This window comes from Fusarium vanettenii (genome assembly GCF_000151355.1).
Source record: "Fusarium vanettenii 77-13-4 chromosome 3 genomic scaffold NECHAsca_2_chr3_3_0, whole genome shotgun sequence".
Taxonomy (NCBI): domain Eukaryota; kingdom Fungi; phylum Ascomycota; class Sordariomycetes; order Hypocreales; family Nectriaceae; genus Fusarium; species Fusarium vanettenii.
Genome location: NW_003315880.1, coordinates 2,141,003 through 2,152,989, shown reverse-complemented (window position 1 = coordinate 2,152,989; position 11,987 = coordinate 2,141,003). Strand labels below are relative to the sequence as shown.

Here is an 11,987-nt window from a genome sequence, read left to right as displayed (position 1 = left end):
TAAGTTCGAAACTATGATCCAGCAGAATTAAATCTTAGAAGGCTATGATCATTATCAACCTCGGACATGATTATTTCAAGGTGACTTGTCTCGACTAGCATCTCTTCCCTCTGAGAATCACTCGAGAGAGTCTAGAGCCCTGCCGACATAGCCCGAATTGGCAATACTGAACAACAAGCAACAGCGGGTTTAGCTCAGTTGGGAGAGCGTCAGACTGAAGTCAAACTTCAATCATACGATATCTGAAGGTCATGTGTTCGATCCACATAAACCGCAAAACCTTTCTTTTTGTGCTTCTTCACGATTCAGTTTAACCGTGAAGAACTAGCCATCTATTTTTAGAATTTTGCATTTAAACTTTTGCCCAACAGGAAGGAACTTGTTGATCGCGCAGTGCCAGCTTTTCTTAATCACTTGCAGCTTAAGAAAGTTGCTCGTAAACGGCCCTGTATCGGCCCAGATTCCCAATCCGCTCACTCCCTGGACCCTGAAGTAATTAACCAAGTGTCATACAAGAACCACCTCTTGATCCATAAAGATTAAGTAACCTAACGGGATCCAGTAGTTCGTCTTTAAATCCGCCAATGGCCTCGATGTGGTCGTCCGATTCATGGGTCGAAGGTGGGCGGCCGGAAGTCGGCGGATAGTAACCCCGGTCTCATTCGCGATCCTGCGCCCAAGTTCATCAGGGTCCATGTCTTACATCCCCTTTAAAGCGTCAGTGATAGCCTCCGTGACAGATGTGCCACTTCTCGTGCCTCGCCAACCCCTCCTGAGGTCTCGTCATTATGTCACTGCAAGGACTTGACACAAGCCCCTCTCGCGGGGACCGCGACAATGCCTCGTTCCTCTCTCCTATCGCATACGACGACGACGCTTCATCAATCCACACCCGCAGCGACCAGGATACGGATAGCGACGACGATGAGCTTATTTCCCGCGCCAGAAATAGCCGGGAGCTTCGCGCCCACGATCGCATCGTCTTGATGGAGGAGGAAGATATTGATCGACTTGTTACCGATACCAGAAAAAAGAAGGAAAGAGAGCGTCGTGGCTCCGGACTCGCCGTTCCCAACTTGAAAAAGATGTTTGGACGTCGAGGAAGTAATTCAGGCACTTTTCAGCTCAACAGCTCGACCGAGGATCTTGTGTCCGAAAAGAGAAGCGCTCGACGTCAGAGGAGACAGAAGAAGCGTGAGAGGCTAGTGGAGAATGCGCAACATGGAGAAGATGGACAGTTGATGTACGAGATGGAAGAGGGAGGGATGAAGGAAGGCAGTTCCACCGGCGAGAGCAGCGAGAGGGATGATAGCGATGAGATTGATCGACACCATCTCAACCTCATCGCCGAGGCCAAGGCCCAGAGACGTCGCAGCTGGCGCCGTTGGGTCTTTATCCATTCCCTTATCGCAATTGGCTTTGCGATCCTCATCTTGATGGCCTGGAAGCTGTCAAAGAACCGCAAGGTCAAACCCCTGAAGCAGGCGCTTGTAAGCAACGGCACCGCCCTGTTTGCGCCCACCACCCTTATCATCAGCTTGGACGGTTTCCGCGCCGACTTTCTCCAGCGCGACCTGACACCGACGCTGAACTCGTTTATCGCAGAGGGTGTGTCGCCAAAGTGGATGCATCCTTCTTTTCCCTCCGTCACGTTTCCGAATCACTACACACTTGCGACTGGTCTGTATCCTGAGTCCCACGGCATTGTAAGCAACACATTCTGGGACCCCGAGCTTCAGGCTCAGTTCTTCTATACCGATCCAGACCGGAGTCTGGATCCCAAGTGGTGGGGAGGAGAGCCATTCTGGGTGACGGCCGAGAAGCAAGGAGTCCGAAGTGCCATCCACATGTGGCCCGGAAGCGAGGCGCATGTTCTGCACAAAGAGCCAAGCATTCTCGACAAGTTCAACCACAAGGAGACGCTCGATAACAAGGTTTCGAGGATCATGCAGTTCCTTGACATGCCTGGTATGGAAGACAAGACGGCGGATGTCAAGGATATGCGACCTCAACTGATTGCCGCTTATGTGCCTCACGTTGACTCCAATGGGCACAAGTTTGGCCCTAACAGCACTGAAATCCGCGACACTATCGAAAAGGTAGATACCATGCTGAGCAACGTTTTCAAGGGACTCGAGGAGAGAAACCTGACAAAGATTGTCAACGTCATTGTGGTGTCGGATCATGGTATGGCAACGACTGATATCTCTCGGCTGATCCAGCTCGAGGACCTTATTGATACCGACAAGATCGAGCACATCGACGGGTGGCCGTTGTACGGTCTACGCCCCAAGAATCTTGATGACCTTCAAGGGTTGTACGATCAGCTAAAGGAAAAGTCCAAGTCGAACCCGAACTACGAAGTCTATCTTCGGGACGTCGACATGCCCGAGCGATACCACTTCTCCAAGCATCCTCGCATCGCTCCCTTGTGGGTGGTACCAAAAACAGGTTGGGCCATCGTCACCAAAAAGGAGTTTGATGTCAAGGAGGGACAGAAGAAGAAGCTCGTGTACCACCCCCGTGGTCTTCACGGCTACGATCATGAGCATCCGCTGATGCGGGCCATCTTCATCGCTCGCGGCCCTGCATTCCCGCACCCAGCAAACAGTCAAGTTGACGTGTTCCGTGAGTCAAGACCCAAGAAAAACTGGCAGTTTCGTAACTAACAGGGCACAAACAGAAAATATCGAGGTGTACAACATGCTGTGCGACTCGGTCGGCATTGAGCCGGTTCCCAACAACGGCACCCTGCGACTACCGCTGAAGCCCGTTGGTTTGCACAAGCCTGAGGAGATGCCTGAGGAGCCAGCAGACCCCGTGTCCACGCATGAGGCAGAGTCGTCTGGGTCCAAGGAGCCGGCTCGCCCAACCATTCCAGAAAAGCCGGCGCAACCTACGCGACCGACAGTCCCTGAGAAGCCGAAGCAACCTGAACGGCCGACGGTGCCAGTGGCGCCATCAAAGCCGGCAGAGGCCAGCGTGTCTCAGGCGTCCACTAAGTCGGCAAAGCCTTCAAAGTCGGCAGCTCCATCATCCAAAGGTGACGAAGATGAGGACAGTGATAGCGACAGCGACGACGAAGACGATGAAGAAGAAGAGGAGGGTTGGTGGGATTGGATCACTCACAAGGTGGGGAAGGTCTGGCACAAGCTGACCGGAGAAGAATCGGATTAGTGCTATTATTCTGGATATGGATAGACAGGTCGTACTGTAATTACTGGCGTTTGGACGGATAGCGACTGATATTTTCAAGCGGCGTTTGAAGCCTAATGTAGAGCTGGGCGGATGGGCCAATATACCCAGCATGGATACATGATTTCTTTCAATCCATCCATCCCGCCTCTTGTCCATTTCTCCTCCCTCACAGACGTGTCCTTGCAGGCAGCAGTGGCGCCCATGGTCTGACGGCATTGCACATTGGGAGCCTGCCTTGCGAGGTTGACTTGCAGTGTCTCTGGTTGGTGGGGTTTGGCCACCTATGGCTGAGCTGAGTCTTGGGCGCACGCATAGGCATAGGCGAGGAGGTTGAAAGGGCATTACTCATAGGTTGCCTTCATATGCAGACGAGCCGTCAGTCCTCTGAAAAAGGATAAAATACGGAGACGGCATGGGGAGCCTCCCGCAGCATCATGACATTCAACAGGCCAGGTATCAGAAACTCGAAGGGAGAGAGGCGAAAAATGATCGTGAATGACAACAGTGAGACGTCGTTGACGAGGATACGGCTACAAAAAAGCCAGCCGAGAAATGCAAAAAGAGACTTTTGGTAAACGTGAAAGTACCAAAATCACGGCATTGGAGTAATAAATTCCCTATGAGGTGTGTTTCTTCGACCTCGACCCAGAAGCCGACGCCCTTTAATTGCCTCCCATCGGGTGCTGCCCCCGCCATCAGCTCCCCGTCTCCAGCTCCGCCGGGCAACCAAAGCTACAGGTTCCAGGGCGGATTCAGTGGGTCCCCTCCCCCGCTAGCGGCACCCTCGCACCGGGTCAACCTCTATAACTCCCCACGCTCCAATCCAATTGATCTCTCCTCCGCACCTGCTGCAGCGCGACGCGTGACGCGGCTCTAGCTCCTTCCACACCATCGGGTACAGCACCTACAAAGATTACCTACACATTCACAATCCTAATCTGTGTTCAGACCTACCCGGCAGGTGCTCCCGGTTTTTTTCAAGCATCCACCATCTCATCCATCAATATTCAGCTCGCCAACAAACAAAGAGGGGAATAACTAAAGAAAAGGAACGGAACATCGATTCGCCTGGGCTGTGTCTCGTCTCCATTCAATAATCTACCGATCGCAACGACCGGCCTGCTCTTCGTTCCACACATCCGTTGTCATTGGTACACGCCTCACTCTTGAGTACCGTACCGTACAGGACTGGACTGAACAGTACCTCGCCTCCTCACCCAACGCCCATGGGCGGCTCCTTGCCTCGTTTGGCCCGCCCTCTCTCTGACCGACCGGTGCCTGGCGTGCCTCGTTCTGCATCACATTGGATCCCAGCCTGAACCCATCACATCCATCCCCATCCCTGGTGTGCTGTCCTGCTGCAGCAGGCGTCAAGCGCAAACAAAAATGGCTGACACCGATGGCGCTTCCATGAGCATCGACGAGATCAACGAGGAGTTGACCATTCAAAAGGTCATCCTCGACTCGCTCTCCGACCAAGATCTCGAAACTGGTGAGGAAATGAGAGAAGATGCCCGCCAGGAGATTGCTCGACTAAAGAAGCTCCTCCACGCCGCCAAGAAGAAGCAGCAGCCGCAAGAGTCTACGCCTCGTAAGTTGGCACAGCCTGGTTTACCCCTCGGCCCTTTTCACGATACACAGTTACCGCGGGGATCGCTGTTCTGAAGGCTGACTGACTGACTGACTTTTGATGTGTGCAGAGCCTCAGCCTGCCACGCCCGTCAGAAACCAAGAGGCATCCCGGTCTGTTTCAGGTACGGGCATCCGTTTGTTCTCTGTTTTCCTGTCTCAGTACCCATACGGTTGACCGTCATTCAACCATAATTTACCTCACCCTACCTCTAAACCTTGACTCTACCCATCCCCATCGCATCTGCTCTTGTAAACCCTCCATCCTCCGTTCCTTATTCCACCTGTTTCTTGCATCTCACTCCATTCCCCAAACACTCCTCAGACGACCCCTCAAAGAAAATGGGCTGAGCTGGTCCATCTGACGTACAAAGACTCTCAGAGCCTTATTCTTTGTCTTGCTTGCCCTACCTTTCAACCCACACAAGCCACATTTTCCCACTGCACAGACAGTTATTTCACTCAACTTTGACCCGAGATTCTGTCCTAAAACAGGTGGCATCGCCATCTGATACTCCACCTCCCACTTGAATCCTCACTGACCTTGCTCCTCAAGAATATCGAAAGCCTGAGAATCGCCAAGCCATGTACACACCCTCAAGAAACAACCAGAGCTTCAGCGAGCTCGGATCATACTCGTTGCCTAACCGGAAACGAGGTGTTGATTCCGCTCGTCTCTCTACTCATGGAACACAGCCCAAGACACGCAGGATGTCTCCGATGCCGCCTGGAGACCCCTTTTCTACCGCTCCAGCTCCAATGGACTTTAGCCAAATAGACTTCATCGACCTTACTGGGTAAGCTATCTGTCACACGGGCCAACCCTCAAGGATGTGGACTAATGCAATCTAACCAGGGACGACGACGATATCGGCTCTGAAATCGTTGCTCAGCAAATCAAGGCTGAGAGGCAACGAGACCAGGAAAAGGCAGACCTGGAGTATGCGCTGATGCTCTCCCAAGGATCTCCAGGCCAAGCTTCGACTAACTTGTCTCCTCCTAACAACGCTTTCACAAGAATCATGAACAGCCAGCCACCCGCTGCCAGCTCACAGGGCTTTGACTTCGACTTTAGTGATGACTGGAACGCAGGCCCTGGACCATCCAACCGAACTCCAGTACCAAAAGTTGAGGATCCCGGCCTCTTCATCCCGGGTGCATATGATGCGAGCTGGGATGATCCGTTTGCCTCAGGGCCCTCAACCAGCTCCACTGCGAGAAGCAATGGAGTTCACAGCTCAGCAGGAACCGGCCCCCCGAACACGCCTTATGGGAACGTCCAAGGAGGTCGACCTATTAAGAATGAGTCGGCACATATGGCAGACTTCGCTAATAGTGTTGCGATGGCTGAAGCTGCCCGTCTCGGTCTAAGTGTCCCCCAACCCGGGTTTCTTGGCTTTGGACACCCCAACGGCAGTTATTCTAATGGAATTCCACACCGTGGCGCCCCCTTTTCCGGTATTCCAAATGTTCCCGGTCCGTCCTCGGGGCATGCGTCGTCCCTTGCTGATATCATCACCAAAACGAACATGTTCGACTACACCAGCGGCATGGATGCCTACGGGAACCCATTGCCGGAGCGACTCTCGGATTTTATCCAAGATGCCTATCATGACCCCAGAATGACTGAAAAGGACCTGGACAATCTCCTCCAGAACATTCGACCTGACATGGACATCCCGGAGATGAATCGCGACGGTACACCGGCTGGATTGAAGAGACCACTGTACCCCCATCAGGAGCTCGCTCTCACCTGGATGAAGAAGATGGAGCAGGGTTCGAACAAAGGCGGCATTCTTGCTGACGACATGGGTCTGGGAAAGACCATCTCAACCCTTGCGCTGCTTCTGTCTCGCCCAGCAACCACTCGCCCCAAGGTTAGTCAGGTTCTCTTCATCCATAGGTATCCCAGCTAACTTGCTAGACAACCTTGATCGTCGGACCTGTGGCACTCATTCGGCAGTGGGAGGAAGAGATCGCCACCAAAACGAAACTATCCCATCGCCTTTCGGTCTTTGTGTACCACAACCGCAAGACTACAACTGACGAGCTGCTCAAGTACGACGTGGTCTTGACTACTTATGGTACAGTTGCGCAGGAACTCAAGAAACTTGACAAGTACATGGAGGACAACCGTGGTCGAAACATTGACATGAACGACAAGACCTTACTCGTCAAGTGCCCTCTGCTGCACCCAGCAAAGGCAAAGTTTTACCGCATTGTCCTCGACGAGGCGCAGTGCATCAAGAACAAGGACACGAAAACTGCCAAGGCGTGTACCCAACTGCGAGCAACGTACCGATGGTGTCTCACAGGAACCCCCATGATGAACGGAGTCCTGGAGCTCTACTCGCTGCTGAACTTCCTCAGGATCAAGCCGTACAGTCAGTGGGAGGAGTTTCGCCAGGCGTTTGGTATTCTCTTTGGTCGGAACGGCGATCCGAAGAGCGTTGCAATGAAGAGACTGCGAGCGCTTCTCCAGGCCATCATGCTTCGACGCAAGAAGAATTCAGAACTCGATGGGAAACCCATCCTGAAGCTCCCCGAGAAGACTGAAGAAATTGTCTATGCGGAACTGTCGCCCGAGGAACGTGACTTCTACGACCAGCTGGAAAAGAATGCCCAGGTGCAGTTCAGCAAGTACCTCCGCGCTGGAAGCATTGGAAAGAATTACTCGAACATCCTGGTCCTCTTGCTGCGAATGCGTCAGGCATGTTGCCACCCACATCTCAATCTCGATGTGGACGACGCGGCCCCAAACTCGACCATCTCAAACGAGGAGAAGGAAGAGTTGGTCAGATCTCTGGATCGGGCCATCGTGGAGCGAATCAAGGGTATTGAGGGCTTCGAATGCCCCATTTGCTATGATGCTGTCCCGTGTCCCAGCTTCTTCATCCCTTGCGGACACGACAGCTGTAGCGAATGTCTTGTTCGCATTGCCGAGAATGCCTCAACCCTTAATCTGCAGGAAGGGAGTGAGAGTAGCCGGGCTAAGTGCCCCGTGTGCCGCGGCCCATTCGACCCCAGCAAATGCTTCTCCTACGACGTCTTTCAGAAGATTCACATGCCCGAATCAGTCAAGGAGAAGCCTGACGAAGAGGGTCAAGACGAGGACGACTCATCAGATGATTCTTCAGAATCAGAATCGGATTATTCCTCAGATGATGAGATCGACCACAAGGGAAACCTGAGGGATTTCATCGTTAACGACGAGTTCTCGGACGAGGAAGATACCAAGAAACCAGCAAAGGCCAAAAAGAAGAGCAAAGATAAGGGCAAGGGCAAAGGAAAAGGCAAGAAGAAGGCATCTGATATCAAGCCTTCGATGCTCAAGACCCTTCGCAAGGAGGCTTCCAAGAACCGTGATGCGTACAAAAAGTACATGCGATACTTGCGCAAGACGTGGGAGCCGGCGGCCAAGGTGACGGCATGCATGGATCTGCTGAAGCAGATCAACGAAACAGGAGAGAAGACGATCGTCTTTTCCCAGTGGACTCTGTTGCTCGATCTCCTTCAGGTGGCCATGTCTCACGAGAAGCTGGAAAAGCCAGAGAGATACGACGGGTCCATGTCGGCCACGCATCGCAACATCGCAGCCCGCAACTTCCGGGATCGAAAGGACGTCAAGGTGATGCTGGTGTCTCTCCGAGCTGGCAATGCAGGTCTGAACCTGACGGCAGCATCACGAGTCATCATCATGGACCCCTTCTGGAACCCGTACATTGAGATGCAGGCGGTTGACCGTGCCTACCGAATCGGCCAGCAGAAGGAGGTCAAGGTGTACCGCATTTTGACAAAGAAGACAGTCGAGGACCGAATTGTGGCCCTACAGAACCAGAAAAAGGAGATTGTTGAAGCAGCCCTTGACGAGAACGAGGGCAGACAGATCGCGCGTCTGGGTACGAACGAGCTCAAGTTCCTCTTTAATACGCGCTGAGGGACCAGGGCGACATGGACAACTTGACGACAACAGACGAATCATGACCACTTTCAGGCAGTGTCATGAGGATACACAGATTTGTTTTATTGTATGGTCACCACATTGTGTGATGAACACGGATCGGGGAAACACGGAAATGGACAATGGATGCTTTAGACGGCAACGGAGTTGTGGTTCTGACCTCGGCCTGGTTAGAGAGCCGCAATACAGAGGCAGTTTTGGGTTGATTGGGCTGGCTATTTATTCAGCATGGGAGCACATGGGGAAAACCATGGGAACTTATGATTCATGATAAAGGCATCTGCAAGGATGGACTGGAGATATCGCTTTTTCAAGATGGAAGCATCCTGCAAATGGTCTAGAGCAGATGAGGTACCAGCAAGTTAGAGGAACGGACATATTTTGATAATTCAAGCATTGACTAAACGAGGATGCTAAGCTCACAAACAGGGATAAGGTGTAGGCACGATTGGAAGGTGAATTCTTTTGAATATATGCGGAAAATGGGTATATCCCCAACTGGTATGCTAAAAGTAACTATGCCCCTGATTTAATCTTGCCAAACGCCATTGAAATCGCTTGAACCACTACTTTTCATGTCCCATCATAGGCAAGGCCTCAAGTGTTGAGCGCGACTGCAGCAGCCAGCAGCCAACCCCTGATGCCTACAGGCTCCTCACTCGGGAAACGCCTTCTTGGCCTCCCGCTGGACAATCTCCTGCAGACTTGCCGGCTCAGCGGCGGCTTCAGGGGTCCACTCCCACTCCTGTCGCAGCGTTTTACCCTCGACCTGGGAGGTGCCCGTGACGAGCAGCTTGGGCTCGCGGGTGAGGGTGAATCGCATCTCAAACTCCTCCTTGTCGGCGTCGCGGATAGAGTCGCCCTTAATGCTCTTGACCCATCGGGTGCTCGAAGGAGATGAGGCGAGCAGGGTGCGGAAGTGCTCGGTGAGGACGCGGGCGGTGGCGGTGCTGAGGTAGTCATGTAGGGCGTCCGGAGTTGGGTATCCCTCTCGGAAGGGGGCGCAGATGCGGGCGATGAGTGAGTTTGGAGGCGTGGTGACTTGGTAGTAGGTGGCGGTGACGGGGAAGAGAAAGGTGCGACCGCGGACGTCCATGATGGCACCGGGGGCGAGGGTGAGCCTGAGGTTGAAATCGATGGGAGGGATGATGTTGCGGACCATGGCCCCCGGAACCGAACTCAGGGGCGCCCTCAAGTCGGCCAGGTCCGGGTCTGAGACTCGGGGCGTTAGTAGGATGAAGTTGGCAGGAAGGCCGGCGTGTCGGAGAGATTGAACGATGCGACCGATGTAGGTGGTGGCATTGATCAGGTGGCGGTAGTGCATGAAGTAGGCGATGACGGGTCGGACGAGGGTGTGTATATTCTGGCCTCGCGTACGGGGGATATGAGGTGGTATAGGGCGTGTTCTGAAGAGCTCGGCATTGCGATGAGCGTTGGTGAGGAGGATATGAAGTGAGATGGCCGCCATCTCGGCCATGTGGTTGTCAGGTAGAGACTCATCCAACGACGACTGTGAACCCAGAGGCACAAGTTCGATGGTCAGCTTTGACTTGGACGCGGGATCCAACTCGCACGTCAAGCGGGAGCCGTCGGGCTTGACATCGTATGCGGCTAAATTGCGAGCCTCGCGCCTAATCTCGTACCAGAGCTCCTGCGAGAAGATGGTATTACGGGCTTCGAGGACTCGCGCTTCTAAGGGGGCGTCGTCTGTCGTCTGCGCGGGGAGGGCAGAGCGGCCTGTGACTTTGCCGTCCTTCTCGAGGGTCACGACGAGTCGTTCTGACACGCCGCCTAGTCGGCCACAGTCGAGCTGAACTGCGCCGTCGTCTCCTCTCCGCATGGGGGCGAGACCGTTGTTTCTGAAATCGGATGCAGCTGTTTATGTGAGCAAGAAATTGTGTTTAGAAGAAGTATATGGGACCAACCTTCTGAAAAGCCAAATCGAACACCAAGAGTGTGCCTCTCCTTGGGGACCCTTGATATAGACCACCCATTCTTCTGAACCGCCACAATCTCATCCCAATACCTCCCCTCGGCCGCAATCTCCTTCTGCAGAAACTTGCAGGCCTCCTCTGCGGCGTCGCGCGTCTTGTTGACCTTCATGATGGTCCACCCCACGGCCACGTCCTCGTGATCCTTGGCCTTTGCCGGCGACACGGTCGGGTCGTCGAGCTTGTCGAAGCCCATGGTGCCGATGCCTGCGATTTCGCGTAGGCCCTGCGATAGAGTCACGCCGCCTTGCGTGGGGTTTTGCTTGGAGATGAGGAGGGAGAGGAAGTCGAGGGTGAGGAAGGCTGTGTTTCCGGCGATGCTGCGAGAGAGATTAGCATGTGTCGCACATGTTTAGACCAAACTTGACTTGCTCAATGTTCCTCAAAACCTCCATGCGCACCTCCTGAGGATCCCTCTCTGCCTCTTGCTCCTCATCTTCGTCGTCTTCGTCCTGGCCGGTCTCAGCCATGTCCACGTCCTTGTCCTCGGCAGCATCCCCATTGACAGCGTCACGCGCGGCAATCTCGTCGCGCAGCTTGTCTTCTGACAGAGCTCTGAAGCCGCCGGGCTGGGCATTGACGCGGGCGATGAAGTCGGCGATGTTCTTGGGCCTGCGGTCGGCGACGGGGTTCGGCCGTAGCGAGAGCGGCTGGTCGTCGTGACCTGGAGCCATGGCGGGGGGGATTGAACTCTTCGTATCAATGGTTTATTCGTATTCGTACGCGGGGAGGACTTGGATATTAACTGATCATGTATGCGAATGTGGTTGTTGAAGTTGTTTAATTCATGACCATTCGAGGTTAGCCCAGCCTTGATGCTTGCTTGTGCTTGTGCTTGGAGCTCTCAAGCGGCATGTGGATGACGGCGGGGCTCCATTGTTGCTGGGGTGGGCCCGCCTCAGGCACACTCGTCCATGGATGTCCCACCAAGAGAAGATATACGTACCTTTGAGCCTAAGAAAGATGATATACTTGTCAGAAGTACAGTATGTAGAATGGTGTGGATAGTTGTCAAAGCCACTTGTCTAGCACTTAGGGTTGGTAGTGCAAAGCTCTCTAACATCAGACAATCTACACATACATAGAGAGCTTCACTGAGAGCAGACCTGGGCAAACAAAAGGTAACAAGTAGAACCTATCCTTTACTCAACGTGGTGCTGTCCAATCAGGACTATGTTAAAGAAGATACTCTCTAGATCTCGCAACAT

At 53.5% G+C, this 11,987-nt stretch overlaps 3 protein-coding genes across 3 annotated transcripts; 2 read left to right on the top strand and 1 right to left on the bottom strand.

The window, feature by feature from the left end:
* Positions 1-788: 788 nt before the first annotated feature.
* On the top strand, positions 789-3,177 carry NECHADRAFT_77908 (uncharacterized protein; the record flags this gene model as incomplete). The annotated part of the gene is made up of 2 exons (XM_003053130.1): positions 789-2,628; positions 2,684-3,177. The coding sequence occupies 2 exons, from the start codon at positions 789-791 to the stop codon at positions 3,175-3,177; spliced, it is 2,334 nt and encodes a 777-aa protein (XP_003053176.1).
* Positions 3,178-4,584: 1,407 nt separating this feature from the next.
* CHR2109 (uncharacterized protein) lies at positions 4,585-8,764 on the top strand (the record flags this gene model as incomplete). The annotated part of the gene is made up of 5 exons (XM_003053129.1): positions 4,585-4,789; positions 5,384-5,624; positions 5,684-5,901; positions 5,947-6,704; positions 6,752-8,764. 5 exons carry the CDS (start codon positions 4,585-4,587, stop codon positions 8,762-8,764), a joined length of 3,435 nt encoding a protein of 1,144 aa, XP_003053175.1.
* A 679-nt stretch (positions 8,765-9,443) lies between these two features.
* NECHADRAFT_92009 (uncharacterized protein) lies at positions 9,444-11,453 on the bottom strand (the record flags this gene model as incomplete). The annotated part of the gene is made up of 3 exons (XM_003052630.1): positions 9,444-10,663; positions 10,714-11,099; positions 11,143-11,453. The coding sequence occupies 3 exons, from the start codon at positions 11,451-11,453 to the stop codon at positions 9,444-9,446; spliced, it is 1,917 nt and encodes a 638-aa protein (XP_003052676.1).
* Positions 11,454-11,987: the final 534 nt, after the last annotated feature.